This window comes from Portunus trituberculatus, chromosome 33 (genome assembly GCF_017591435.1).
Source record: "Portunus trituberculatus isolate SZX2019 chromosome 33, ASM1759143v1, whole genome shotgun sequence".
NCBI lineage: Eukaryota > Metazoa > Arthropoda > Malacostraca > Decapoda > Portunidae > Portunus > Portunus trituberculatus.
This window is the reverse complement of record NC_059287.1, coordinates 10,957,696-10,973,366: the sequence shown is the minus strand read 5'-3', so window position 1 is coordinate 10,973,366 and position 15,671 is coordinate 10,957,696. Positions and strand designations below refer to the sequence as shown.

General features: G+C 40.1%; 1 protein-coding gene across 2 annotated transcripts in view; it reads right to left on the bottom strand.

The window, feature by feature from the left end:
* Window positions 1-5,659: 5,659 nt before the first annotated feature.
* The window catches only part of LOC123512218 (ras-related and estrogen-regulated growth inhibitor-like), a 50,110-nt gene continuing 40,098 nt past the window's right edge, over window positions 5,660-15,671 (bottom strand). The window contains exons 5-7 of one of the 2 annotated variants that reach the window (XM_045268466.1): window positions 14,313-14,465; window positions 12,703-12,841; window positions 5,660-6,031 (exon numbers count right to left, since the gene is read on the bottom strand). In XM_045268466.1, the coding sequence (XP_045124401.1) occupies window positions 5,784-6,031; window positions 12,703-12,841; window positions 14,313-14,465 (540 nt within the window). In that variant the 3' untranslated portion in view covers window positions 5,660-5,783. Of the gene's footprint in view, window positions 6,032-11,443; window positions 11,729-12,702; window positions 12,842-14,312; window positions 14,466-15,671 lie in introns of those variants that run through there. The other variant, XM_045268467.1, reaches the window with a different exon arrangement.

Here is a 15,671-nt window from a genome sequence, read left to right as displayed (position 1 = left end):
ATATATATATATATATATATATATATATATATATATATATATATATATATATATATATATATATATATATATATATATATATATATATATATATATATATATATATATATATATATATATATATATATATATATATATATATATATATATATATATATATATATATATATATATATATATATATATATATATATATATATATATATATATATATATATATATATATATATATATATATATATATATATATGTATATATATACATACACACATACACACATATATACACATACACACACACATGTATATATATATATATATATATATATATATACATATATATATATATATATATATATATATATATATATATATATATATATATATATATATATATATATATATATATATATATATATATATATATATATATATATATATATATATATATATATATATATATATATATATATATATATATATATATATATATATATATATATATATATATATATATATATATATATATATATATATATATATATATATATATATATATATATATATATATATATATATATATATATATATATATATATATATATATATATATATATATATATATATATATATATATATATATATATATATATATATATATATATATATATATATATATATATATATATATATATATATATATATATATATATATATATATATATATATATATATATATATATATATATATATATATATATATATATATATATATATATATATATATATATATATATATATATATATATATATATATATATATATATATATATATATATATATATATATATATATATATATATATATATATATATATATATATATATATATATATATATATATATATATATATATATATATATATATATATATATATATATATATATATATATATATATATATATATATATATATATATATATATATATATATATATATATATATATATATATATATATATATATATATATAATAAGTTCTCAGTTTGGAGAGTAAGTCGGTAAAAGTTGGAGTTAAAGCACGATGGCGATTACTATACGGTGGACAAAGAGTGGCAGGTGGATATAATTATGAAGTCAGGGGTATGAGTGACGGTCACAAAGGGAAGTTAAAAAAGCGCGGGAGGACGGGGCAAATGTTATCAGACGAGAGAGTATGCCCTTTCAAAAGAAACAGAAATAAAGACGAGTGCATGTGGCGATTAGATAATTTACTTTATTGATTTTTGTAATTTGCGGAAAGAAAAAAAAATGATAACACTTTAGCTATTACTCACAAAATATATAATGAATATGTTTTTTTCTACTGAAATTTTCAGATGAGAAAAAATGTAAATTGAATAAGGTAACACTATTTAATCATATGTTAAAGCAAATACAACTATAAGATCAGAGAGAGAGAGAGAGTTACCATTGAATTTGACAGGCGACAGTCGACAAGTCAGTTCATCTGCTGGTAACAGTGGCAGGCGGTGCAAGGGACGGGAGTCCCGACTCCCGACTCCCCGGAGCATTGAGTGAGAGGCTAGCGGGCAACGGCACGCGAATCACGTGATCTCTGTGGGGAAGTGTTTAATTGGTTTTAGTGAATATCGCATGAAAACAAGTTACGTGAGGAGCCCAGGTAAAGGAAACCGCGCCCTGTGGAGACGTGGAGGTCGATTCAGGGTTGCACTAATGAGGAGGGTGTGGGATTACGCCAATGGTGTTAGTGGTCAGCTGGAGCCGCTGGCCGCTGATCCCTGTTACCACACTCATTAGCCAAGGGTTTAGAGCTGCCGGGTCTATTAGCCTGCCATCTGCTTCACTGGGAAGGGATAATACCGTAGGAAGCCAACTAACCTAACTGTATTTAATCCAGCTGCTCGTCCAATTAGCTTGCCATCTGCCTCACTGGGAAAGGATCCGTAATGATGAACGAAACAGCCCAACCAAACTATCCTGAGGTTACAGAATCGCACTAACTATAATACCCATAAGTGTTCACGTCGGTAATGGTAGTAAGACTGTAGTGAGTTCGTTATGATCACTCGCGTATAGAGCATCGTTGAAGTAATGAAATTGCATTGTAGCTGGATATAACAGCGAAACGGTATTTGGAAGAGCAGAGCTGCGTGGTAGGCTACGCAGGATAGAAGTCACAGAGGAAGGTGCAACTTGGAACTTGCAAGGACACAAACAGCAGACTGAGCAAAACATAGATGTAAACTAGAAGGGGGAGGGAGAAAGGAGGAGGAGGAGGAGGAGGAGAGGAAATGAATGAGAAGAAATGAGAGAAAAGGGAAACAAGGGAGAGATAACGAAGAATAGAAGAGGGAAATAAGAAAAGAAAGAAGGAAGAGGGAAAGGAAAAGCAGGAAAACAGTAAGAGAAGACCGCTATAAATTGATGATAATAAGTAGACTATGTGTTATAAATAAATTTTTAAAAACTATTAGGCTACAGTGATCAACAATTCGAGGGTGGCCATACGTGATTATTCATTATTTGCGCATTGTTTATTGAAGCTATGATAATACTACTATCATTAAGTTACAGATTGATTAGTTAGATAAATCCTTTGGTTAGGCTTTAAAGTTATCGTTATGTTAGGCTGTCTAATAACTCTGAGTCTGATTATGAGCGTGATCGTCGTTTAACTATCACTGGGTACTGGGTTGCAGATTAACAAAGAAATTTGCCTTCAGGGAGCGTCTAAAGTGGAAAGGAAAGAATTTTAAGTGTAAGAAAATGTGTGAACTGCAAGTTTTAAAGTAAATGTAACGTACTGGTGCAGAGAAAAGTTGGGTGTCGTGCGAGTTTTAAGTGCAAAGGATAAGTAAGATATGATGCGGAAAAAAATATTAAAAAAAGAAAAAGGAAGAGTTAAATATCTTGGAAAAAAAAAAAAGTCGAGTGCCGGAAAATGTAAGACAGTAAAATAACCAGCAATTTGGAAGTGCATAGAAAGGAAGATGAAATATCGTGAATGCAGGACTGAAAAGCAGAAAAAAAAGTATAAGTAGGACAAAACGTTGGTTAGCAGTGAAAGGAAATGTGAGATAAGTGGAAGGAAAAGTGAGAGAGTGTGCAAAGAATAGTGATGTGTTGTGCAAGTGAGGCTGACGTAAACGACACGCCAAGCATGAGGAAGACAATGGGGTGTTCCCGAGGCGGTGGAGCGTGGGGATGGCGCCACGGCCAGGACGCAGGACAGCAGGTAAGGTGAGTTGTCTGTCTGAGTGTCTGCACTTCCGTGGGCAGCTTACAGGTAGCAGAGAAAGCACGGGGATTTTATTTTTATTGTATTCATGTAGATGTTTATTTAGTTGCTTCGTCAGGAGGTTAATTGTCGATTTATTTTTCAACTATGCATGTACTGTATCTTGCGGAGTTGATTCCCTGGCCAATTAGTGATCGGTTGCCATGCCAACAGTAATCCTAATGAGTGTTGATTGGAGGTTGTCAAGCTGTAGAATTTTACTCACTGTAACACAGCTGACTAAAAAGCCCCTTGCTCGCTCACTGGCTTTGTGCTGTATGATGTACAAACCTAATTATTACAAACTTGCCATTGGCCGCACACTGCTCTGCCGCGCGCTAACCTTACCACTTGAACGTCTGTCAGGTGTCAGCTGCTGTTTTCTTGCTGCGGAAGATCATAGTGAAAATTTCCAAATGTAGTCTGCCCTGGCACTGGACCTAACAATATAAAGATGCAATGATCAGAGGATGAGCATCTGAAGTGAGCAAAAGATTGTTATCAGTCCTCTTATCGTGAACATTGATTATTTGATATTCGACCTCTTCTGGTCGTGTTCATTCACCATTTATTTATTGATTTGTTGATTTACTTGATTACTTTTTGTAAGCAACATTAATTGTGTTTTTCTCTGAAGGGAGCTTTACATGGGACAATTTGCGGCTGTTTGCAGCGTGATTGTGCATCCAGGAGCAAAATGCAGCGGTGATTTGCGTAGCCAGGAAACCGCTTTGTCGGTCAGATCGGCTGCCTTCCCGGCAATTTTCCAGGGTCATAATGGGAACAATTATCAACGTAAAATTTCTTCAAACACAGCAAAAATCCAATTCTAGCAAGGAGCTGGTGGGAGTACTCTGTGTTGATTGTTTATGTTTTAGTGCAGCGGCTAGCAGGCCAGCGGCTGCCCTTCACCATATGAATGCTGCCGGGTCAAACCTGCAGGGCTGCTAGCAGCCGGGTCACTGGTGGAAAAAATGTGCAATAAAGGGACTATCACGCTGACCTATGATACGCGGAACGCGGGCCATGGTTCTTGGTACGAAACCAGGAACACTATCACACACAGGGTGGCCGCGTTCTTGCTATGCTAAGCAAACGGTCCACCAACCAAGACAAAGCCTAATCAAAACAAACCAGAACAAAACCATGCCGTTTATACCTCAGCCTGTGCTTTGTCCAGGAACTGCATTTGCACTTCCTCTTGTTGAAGAAAAGTAAGTAAAAGAAGCTAGAGAAGAGCTGAGACGTGCGCGATGGCAACTTTAGAGTCAGAGGTGGTTGCCATGAGCCCAAACTATCGACATGAAATATATATACTTTACCTTTCTAAATTGATGAAATATTATTTAATATTCCAATATGAAAAATTTTGTCACCTTCTTTTTAGTTCAAATAAAAGTTTTTTTTATTATATATATTATGTTTACTTTTCCATTGGGCTAGCATACGGAGAACCGGGATGGATATGAAGCCATCCCAACTTGGTTCCGCTAATCCCGAGCAAGTTCCAGCTATCTAGAGCGGATGTTCCTGGTTCCGCGTATCATAGGCCAGTGTGATAGGACCTTAACATTGCGCCTGCAGGACTGATGTTCTCGATATATTTCAAAGGTGCCACCACTGCTAACCTTGCCGCGCCTCTCCACTCGCTGGGAACCTGTGGGCTGTGGCCACCGAACAAGATCGTGCACTGCTGGGGAACTGAGCGGCATTTCGGAGGGCGCGCGCGTGGCCTTCACCATCAAATTGCATTGCCCAAAACAGAGCTTGCAGTGCTTGTGCAGTGCCCCTAAGAAAGTATAGTGCGATATAATTGACTTTTATGTCCCAGAGACCTGCCTCAGCATCTATTTTATTATGTAAGTTTGTACTTTTTTTATTGTTATTATTGTGTTGTTAGAATTGGGGTCGTTAGAGTTAAGTTGTTCAAATATGGTGGAATTTCTGTAACATTTCGTTCAGAAGTACGGGTTTTGGTGGGAATGGAGCCGCGATACAAAACACGGAAATGTGCACGTCTCAACCAGCGCCTGAGAGCATCACTGTGACTGACTTATTTTGTTCTGTCCTTAGGTAACAAAATTAGTGACAATTTCCCTCTATTTTTGTATCGTTTCTTACATCTGTTACCTATTTCTATCATCAGTGTCTCCAAGTGACAAACTTATTACTCCTAAAATATCATGTCCTTACCTCGTCTCTATTCCTGCTCCTCCTGGAGTACGGGAGGCAGACCGGCCAGCCTGTGGCGGTCAGTGTGTCCTTGGCGGGGAGACTTGTGTGATCCTTTCAGTAGATACATTACATCGGGTGGCGTCTCGGTGCCGGTGGGGAGTGATATAAAGTAACATATAAGCCCTTTGTCTTTTATTAGTTACTCAGGAAGCTAAACACAGTTGTGTTGTCATATTACACCCGCTGGGGGAATGGATACAATAGATAAATAAATAAATAAAAACTATCGTTGCTCGCTTCCCCGTGGGATCAGAAGCCGCAGGTCGCCCCGCGCATGGCGATGCTCATCCTCCTATCGTGAAGATTCGACGCACGGAGATTCAAACTCATCCTCAGCTTGTAGAGTCTTCGTTGGTGCAGGTGGCCGTCAGTGGAGGCCCTGCTTCTGAAGGGCAGCGCTAGGATACCCGAATCCATCTCAGGGCTCTCCTCCTCCGATGTCTTCCTGCCGCGGATGCCAAACACGAGGGACATCCAGCGGGAATCTGGCGGCGAGTCTGGCGTGATGGGGAAGCGTGGAGATTAGTGCGTGGCCATTACAGAGATAGAGGGCGTTAGTGGTTAGTGGTTAGTGGTTAGTGGCGCAGTGTGGAAAGGAGCGGAGGGAAGAGAAAATATGGCCTGGTTAATGGTCTGATGGAAATAAGGAGGAGAAAAACAAAATAAAGAACAAAAGAAGACTAGCTGTTGATTGTTTGGCCGGAGAAGAAAAGTGAGGGAAAAATCGTATGAGAGAGAGAGAGAGAGAGAGAGAGAGAGAGAGAGAGAGCGCATACGACTGTCTCTATGGGTACAAACATTTCTCGCTTCTCAGGGTTAAACGTTCCGGAAGGATGAACTGGCGCAACGTAGCGGAAGAGTGAGCAGGATGAACGTTCATGGTGCGCCGTGAGAGGCTGGGAATGTTTCAGTGGGAATGAGACTAAACGTTCACGTGATTCGTTTTAGACAAGGGACGGATTAGTGGCAGTCAAATAGTTAATATATGAACAGGTTTAACTTAATATTTCTCCATAAATCAAGGCGGGGATGTGCCTGAGCAAACAAAATTTACACAAACATACTCTGGAACTCCATGTCTGCCCCTGTATTTCCAGCATCCTCTGACCTGAACTTATTTAAGAGGAAGGTTTCGAGATATCCGATTGTTTTAGCTAACTCCCTCGGATTTGCTCGGGACTGGCATGTAAGTGGGCCTTTTTGTTCAATCGCTTCTGTTGCCCTTGACCAGTTTTTCCCTCTAACATAGAAATATAAACACAAGCTTTTATCCATTGATTTCTAACCACTTACTAATATCGTGTCATTTGATCTCTCTTCATTTTCACCTTGACTGAATGACTGAGTGACTGGCGATCACAAACACACCCTCAATTCACCAACACAAGTCCTTCTTCTGTCTTCACGCGTCACAAAACTGCTGCATTTGTACCCACGTAAAGTTGCCGGTGTGGAGACAGAATTTTGCACCGTTGCGTCATAAATGGAGAGAAAAAGAAAGAAAGAAAAAAAAATGCTTGTTCGTATTGGTGAAGGTAAAGTTTGTCGACACTGGTAAGGATTCCAGTGGCAGCAATACACACATGAAAGGCTTGGTCGGAATAGGAGGAGGAGGACGAGGAGGAAGAAAAGGAGGAATAGAAAGAGGAAAAGAAAGGAAGCCATCAAGAATCGACGTTATGTGTAGTTCTTTTATTTTGTCGTGTGTGCTAAATGTGTGGATCCCAGAGAGAGAGAGAGAGAGAGAGAGAGAGAGAGAGAGAGAGTAGTCCAACATACTCATAACACTAAAAAGATAGCTAAAATATGAACACACACACACACACACACACACACACACACACACACACACACACACTACATTTCAAACCAGAAGGAAAGAAAGAAAAAAATAGAGAAGACAAAACATACGGTAAGACATTGTTAATTAAAAGTGACAAACACCAAGCCAGGAAGAAGCAGACCCAACCAAGCCATTCAAGCCACTCAAGCCAGCACACCAACAGTACTCACCCCACCACTCAGATCCTCCCCAAGCCAGCAACCACCACCACCACCACCACCACCACCATCATCATCATCATCACCATCATTATCATTATCATTATCATCATCACTTCGTCCTCCTTCTTCTTGTCCTTCTTCTCCTTTTCTCTCCTCTCTCTCTTCTCTTCTCCTTTCTTTTCGTTTCTTTTCCTTTCCTTTCCTTTCTTCTTCCTTTCCTTTCCTTTCCTCTTCTCTTCTCTCTCTCTCTCTCTCTCTCTCTCTCCTCTCCTCTCCTCTCCTCTCCTCTCCTCTCCTTTCCTTTCCTTTCCTTTCCTTTCCTTTCCTCCTCTCCTCTCCTCTCCTCTCCTCTCCTCTCCTCTCCTCTCCTCTCCTCTCCTCTCCTGTCACCTCACAGAATACACACACACACACACACACACACACACACACACACACACACACACACACACACACACACACACACACACACACACACACACACACACACAGGACAAAAAATAGCAAGAATAACAACCTAATTTAATGACTTGTCTTATGTTTTGTTTCTGCTTTGCTTTCAGATTTCGGGAACTTTATTTATTTATCATTCTTCTTTTTTGTTCATTCATTCTTCTTTTTTTTCTTTATACTTCCTGTTCATATTTATATCTCACAAGCATTTTTTTTTCTCTCTTTTTCCTTATTTTATTGTCTTTATTCATGCTTTACTTCCTCACTTAACAAATACCATGCTTTCTTTAATCGTTTTTTTATTTTTATTATTGCATCTTATTCCTAGGTTAATTTATTCTTCATTCATCTTCATACCTTATAAACTCAATTTTCCTTCTCTGTATCAAATTTTTTTCACATCTATTACTTTACTCCCTCTTAATTTTCAAACCTCACAAACTCAGAATTTTCTTTCTTCATGTTCTTTTTACTTTCTTTTCATTCACTTTCTTGCATCACAGAGACAGTTTTTCTTCTCTGTGTCTACTTTTTTTTTCATCCTTATCACGCACATCTATTATTCGTAATTTTAAAATCTAACAAACATAATTTTCTTCCTCTCTTCACATTCTTTCCTCGGTTTTTATGACCCTAACAAGCACATACTGATCAATTTATGCTCCCAGTCACTCTCAAAACACCTCACACATCTTTATTCTCTTCATTTTGCTCTTTCATCGCTTATTTTGTCCTTCCATTATTCAACATTTCCAAACGCCTCACACATACCGTTTTCTTTCTCTATCTTACACTCTCATCCCTTATTTTTTATCATACTTTTTTCAAACTCCACATTTTCTTTCCTCTTTATTTTGTCCTTCCATTATTCAACACTTTTAACCCCTTCAGTACTGGGACGCTTTTTTATTATGAATTTTTGGTGTGATTAGATGATTTTATTTGCATCAGGAAGAGTCTATAAAGGTCAAAAGAACAATAGCTAGAGTCTTTAATATTCTAATCTCATCATATGTTTCTGAAACTGTATAAAATTGCCAAAATGAATATGAAAACGCGTCCTGCAACTGAAGAGATTATTTAAAACTCGATACGTGTCTTGCTACTGAAGGGACTAAAACTGTTCATACGTGTCCTGCTGCTGAAGGGACTAAAACTGTTCATACGTGTCCTGCTGCTGAAGGGACTAAAACTGTCGATACGTGTCCTGCTACTGAAGGGACTAAAACTGTTCATACGTGTCCTGCTGCTGAAGGGACTAAAACTGTCGATACGTGTCCTGCTGCTGAAGGGACTAAAACTGTCGATACGTGTCCTGCTGCTGAAGGGACTAAAACTGTCGATACGTGTCCTGCTGCTGAAGGGACTAAAACTGTCGATACGTGTCCTGCTACTGAAGGGACTAAAACTGTCGATACGTGTCCTGCTACTGAAGGGACTAAAACTGTCGATACGTGTCCTGCTACTGAAGGGACTAAAACTGTTCATACGTGTCCTGCTGCTGAAGGGACTAAAACTGTCGATACGTGTCCTGCTGCTGAAGGGACTAAAACTGTTCATACGTGTCCTGCTGCTGAAGGGACTAAAACTGTCGATACGTGTCCTGCTGCTGAAGGGACTAAAACTGTTCACACGTGTCCTGCTGCTGAAGGGACTAAAACTGTTCACACGTGTCCTGCTGCTGAAGGGACTAAAACTGTTCATACGTGTCCTGCTGCTGAAGGGACTAAAACTGTTCACACGTGTCCTGCTGCTGAAGGGACTAAAACTGTTCATACGTGTCCTGCTGCTGAAGGGACTAAAACTGTTCATACGTGTCCTGCTACTGAAGGGACTAAAACTGTTCACACGTGTCCTGCTGCTGAAGGGACTAAAACTGTTCATACGTGTCCTGCTGCTGAAGGGACTAAAACTGTTCATACGTGTCCTGCTACTGAAGGGACTAAAACTGTTCACACGTGTCCTGCTACTGAAGGGACTAAAACTGTTCACACGTGTCCTGCTACTGAAGGGACTAAAACTGTTCACACGTGTCCTGCTGCTGAAGGGACTAAAACTGTTCACACGTGTCCTGCTGCTGAAGGGACTAAAACTGTCGATACGTGTCCTGCTACTGAAGGGACTAAAACTGTCGATACGTGTCCTGCTACTGAAGGGACTAAAACTGTTCACACGTGTCCTGCTGCTGAAGGGACTAAAACTGTTCATACGTGTCCTGCTGCTGAAGGGACTAAAACTGCTCACACGTGTCCTGCTGCTGAAGGGATTAAAACTGCTCACACATACCCTATTTTCTTTGTTTTCTAAATTATTCTCTCATTTTTTTTTATCATAATTTTTCAGACATCACATTTTCTTTTCTCTTTAAATTTGTCTTATTCATCACCTTCCTTCCTTTCTTTCTTTCTTTACTCCTTTACACTTTATTTTCCTTATTTTACTCTCTCATCCCATATTTTTTTTTCTTTTATCAAACACCACATTTTCTTTTCTCTACTTTTTCAGACGCCACATTTTCTTTTCTTTACTTCTGTCCTATGATTCAACACTCACTCTTCTTTTTCTTCTTTTTTTATTTGCTTCTCTCCACTTCCACACCCCCACAAACACAGGAAGACCACAGAAACATCCACAGCAACTAAGAACCACAAGGAGAGCCAGGGAAAGACAACGAAACACTGCTATACAAGACAACACTGCCAGCAAGGGGTCCAGAGAAAACGGGTGAAGGATGCAAGGATATGGGAGACTCTTCTGTTTTCCGTTTTCTTTCAATTTTTTTTTTCTTGGTTTCTTTGCTTCTTAGTCTTGGTATACGTTTTCTGTTGGCAAATATGGTCAGTTAAGTTGAGATTTGTAGTGTCTTATGATGAGAGACCATTGGGTTTGGAAATACGAGTCTAATACTGGTTTGGTTTTATGTATTTTTTTATTCATGTTATTTTTCCTCCCTTCCTTCCCATGTTTATTTGGTTCCTTCTTCATTCACCTGTTTATTTTCGTCATTTTTTACTTTCTTTTTCAGTGCAGTTCAACCTTTTATCCGTCTGTCTTTACTTTTATCCTTCCTTCCTTCCTTCATAAGATACCATTCATTTTTTTCTTCAGTTTCCTTCGCAAATAAACCTTAATTTAGTCTTCCATCATTGTTTGTTTCCTCAGTTTATCCTTCATTCCTTCCTTCCCCACTTACCGAGCTCTTCCTCCTTCACTTAATTCCCTCCAGTTAATTCAGTCTGTTACCCTTCTTCTGTTCATCCTTTGTTCCTTTTCTTTCCTTCTTAAGTTTGCCCAATCCTTTGTTCCAATCTAATTAACTCTCCTTACTTTCTTCCTTCATCACTACCACTACTACCTGCCCCACACAAAACACACACACACACACACACACACACACACACACACACACACACACACACACACACACACACACACACACACACACACACACACACACACACACACACACACACACACACACACACACACACACACACACACACACAAAGACTGAGATCAAAAAGTCACTCAAACATCTTCCTCCCCACACCCTTTCCAGTTAGAGGGAGGGTTCATGGGTAGGAAAGGAGTGCGGGTGTGGACATGGGTTTGGTAAGGGTGTGGGTGTTAGAACAGGTCCCCGGGGGCAATGGTGGGGCAGACAGGGTGCGTGCGGGAGCGTATGGACATCCTTCTGGCTGCGCGAAACGTGTAGGAACGTGTACATGCTGGAGATCCTGCAAAAAGAGCCAACCTGACGATGTACTAGAGAGAGAGAGAGAGAGAGAGAGAGAGAGAGAGAGAGAGAGAGAGAGAGTAGGAGCCATAGTAGTAGTAACAGTAAGAAAATAAGAAAATCATAAACTAAAATGCCTAATAAAATAGCAACAAAATCTAATAAACGGCATATGATCAACAAAACAAGATTGGCGATGAGAAATAATTGTTTTAAGGAGAGGAGAGTAGAGGAGGAGGAGGAGAGACGAAGAAGAAGAAGAAGAAGAAGAAGAAGAAGAAGAAGAAGATGATGATTATATAGGCTTATGTCGAGAGAACAGTTACGAAGAGGGCTATTGGTCATCAAATAAGTAGAATAAAGCCGGGTAGAAGGAGGCTGAGGAGGAGGAGGAGGAGGAGGAGGAGGAGGAGGAGGAGGAGGAGGAGGAGGAGCGGCGATGACCATAACCGGTTAGAGGAAGATAAATAAATGAATACACCAGAAAGAAATTAAGGAAAAAACAAAGATTAGGAAGAGGAAGGGAAGAACCAGGCTTGAGCATAGAAAAAGAGGAAAAGAAGAGTGATGAACCGGAATAATAATAATAAGAAGAAGAAAATAAGACGAAGAAGAAGAAGAGAGAAGGAGAAGCTTACGATAACCAAGAGAGAGAGAGAGAGAGAGAGAGAGAGAGAGAGAGAGAGAGAGAGAGAGAGAGAGAGAGAGAGAAAGACAGAGAAAAATAGAGACACAGAGATAAAACACAAACAAAAAGAAACGCCTAGATCAACACACACACACACACACACACACACACACACACACACACACACACACACACACACACACACACACACACACACACACACACACACACAACAACAACAATAACAACTACAGTACCACATCAACAAGCAAAACACCCCATTACAAATTACACCAACACTAACACAACACAACACTTGAACACAACACAGCACACGTCAACATTACCTGGCACGCTAATTGGAGGCTGAGAGATCTTGTGAGGCTCAGCAGGTAGATCCGGTAGGTCTGAAGAAGCACGCCGCAACTTGGGAGCCTTGGCAATCTCCCTCCAGTACCTCACAGCGTCCTCAAACACCCGGGAAACCTGCAGGAACGTGTTGGGAAAGTGCATACCTGGTGACTGTGTTTACCCGAGTTGTTTGACAGGGTTTTGTTTGACGAGGGAGATGGGACAGGGGTTGTGTGCTGTTGTGCAGGGTTTAATTTATGGCCTCTCTCTCTCTCTCTCTCTCTCTCTCTCTCTCTCTCTCTCTCTCTCTCTCTCTCTCTCTCTCTCTCTCTCTCTCTCTCTCTCTCTCTCTCTCTCTCTCTCTCTCTCGCTTTTGATGGGTATAATTGATTGTCTTTACAGGTTTGCTCTCTCCCTGTCCTCTAGTTAACGTAATGGGCTATCCTCCTCCTCCTCCTCCTCCTCCTCCTCCTCCTCCTCCTCCTCCTCCTCCTTTTCCTCCTCCTCCTCCTCCTCCTCTTCCTCCTCCTCCGTATGTTCCTATTCCTCTTGCTTTTGATGTTTTTAATTGGCTGGCTTAATGGATTAACCCTTTCTCTCTCTCTCTCTCTCTCTCTCTCTCTCTCTCTCTCTCTCTCTCTCTCTCTCTCTCTCTCTCTCTCTCTCTCTCTCTCTCTCTCTCTCTCTCTCTCTCTCTCTCTCTCTCTCTCTCTCTCTCTCTCTCTCTCTCTCTCTCTCTCTCTCTCTCTCTCTCTCTCTCTCTCTCTCTCTCTCTCTCTCTCTCTCTCTCTCTCTCTCTCTCTCTCTCTCTCTCTCAGGTTGGCCTTACATAGTTGCATAAACCTCCATCCTGCTGCCAGTTATATGTACGTTTCACTTCGACTTGTATGTGTGTGTGTGTGTGTGTGTGTGTGTGTGTGTGTGTGTGTGTGTGTGTGTGTGTGTGTGTGTGTGTGTGTGTGTGTGTGTAATTCACCTCCTCGGTCGTCTGCTGATCACCCAGCCAGTCTTCCTCATTACGGAGCGAGCTCAGAGCTCATAGACCGATCTTCGGATAGGACTGAGACCACATCACACACAACACACACCGGGAAAGCGAGGCCACAACCCCTCGAGTTACATCCCGTACCTATTTACTGCTAGGTGAACAGGGGCCACACATTAAGAGGCTTGCCAATTTGCCTCGCCGCTTACCGGGACTCGAACCCGGTCCTCTCGATTGTGAGTCGAGCGTGCTAAAAACTACACTATGCGGTGTGTGTGTGTGTGTGTGTGTGTGTGTGTGTGTGTGTGTGTGTGTGTGTGTGTGTGTGTTTGTGTGTGTACGAACTAATCTAACCTCTCCAAAACCTTAACTCCTTCAGCACCATGACGCATTTTTCATATTAATTTTTCTTACTATTTAGTGATTTTACACACCTTCAGAAAACTTAAGGGGGGGGATTAAAATAGTGAAGGCTGTGACCATTAATCTTGTGACCTCTATAGACCCTTCATAATGTCAATAGAATGGTTTCATCAAGTAATCACACCCAAACTTGTGGTAAAAATCCGTCTCAGTATTGAAGAAGTTAACCTCACCTCACCTCACCTCACCTCACCTCACCTCGTCAATGCTCTCCCTGACTGAGATCTCGTGGAAGGTTTGGCAGCCGATGTCTCTGCTCCTCTTGAACCCTTCCTCGCTGCTCACCATCCTGTCCCCAGCCTGGTCCTTCTTGTTCCCCACCAGCACCACCGGCACCTCCCACGCGGCGTCCTGACACACACAGATAAGGAGAAAGGGATGGGAGAGAGAGAGAGAGAGAGAGAGAGAGAGAGAGAGAGAGAGAGAGAGAGAGAGAGAGTAAATGAAAATAAATTATTAGTAATGATACTACTACTACTACTACTACTACTACTACTACTACTACTACTACTGCTAACTAGTACTACACTACAACTGGCACAGCTACTACTACTACTACTACTACTGCTACTGCTGCTGCTACTGCTACAACAACAACAACAACAACAACAACAACAACAACAACAACAACAACAACAACTACTACTACTACTACTACTACTACTACTACTACTACTACTACTACTACTACTACTGCTGCTGCTGCACAACTACTACTACTACTACTACTACTACTACTACTAATAATAATAATAATAATAATAATAATAATAATAATATAATAATAATAATAATACTGGGAAAAGAATGAAAATGAAAGGTAGTAGCAAAAAGAATCTCTCTCTCTCTCTCTCTCTCTCTCTCTCTCTCTCTCTCTCTCTCTCTCTCTCTCTCTCTCTCTCTCTCTCTCTCTCTGTGCCATTTTCAATTTCTTTTTCATCTTTGCTTTCACTCACTTGTCAGTTGGAAGTTTCTCTCCCCTCTTCCCTCACGTCACTCATATTATTTCTGCCTATCTCCCCTTTATTCCCTCCCCTTCTTCATTATCTTTCCCATGTTCCGCTTCTCTCTGTTTTCTATGTCCACGCCTGCTATGTGCTCTCTATCTATGTTCTTTCTTTACCATGTTCTTTGCTCTCTATCTTAATTTCATCAGTATCCTCTATTTTATCCTTCCTTCTGTTTCTTTACTTTTGTGTTCTTTATTTCTTATTCTTTTCTTTATTGTAGTTTGTTGTGATTCTTTTTTCCGTTTTTTTCTAATTACAAGAGCGTAAAACAAAGATATATTTTTCAGTATCTTATCTCTCTCTCTCTCTCTCTCTCTCTCTCTCTCTCTCTCTCTCTCTCTCTCTCTCTCTCTCTCTCTCTCTCTCTCTCTCTCTCTCTCTCTCTCTCTCTCTCTCTCTCTCTCTCTCTCTCTCTCTCTCTCTCTCTCTCTCTCTCTCTCTCTCTCTCTCTCTCTCTCTCTCTCTCGTGTACATACTATATAATGTTCTTTATCCTAGTTCTATCTAGTTCTAGTCTTACTTTTCTTTTCTTTTTTTTATTTATCAG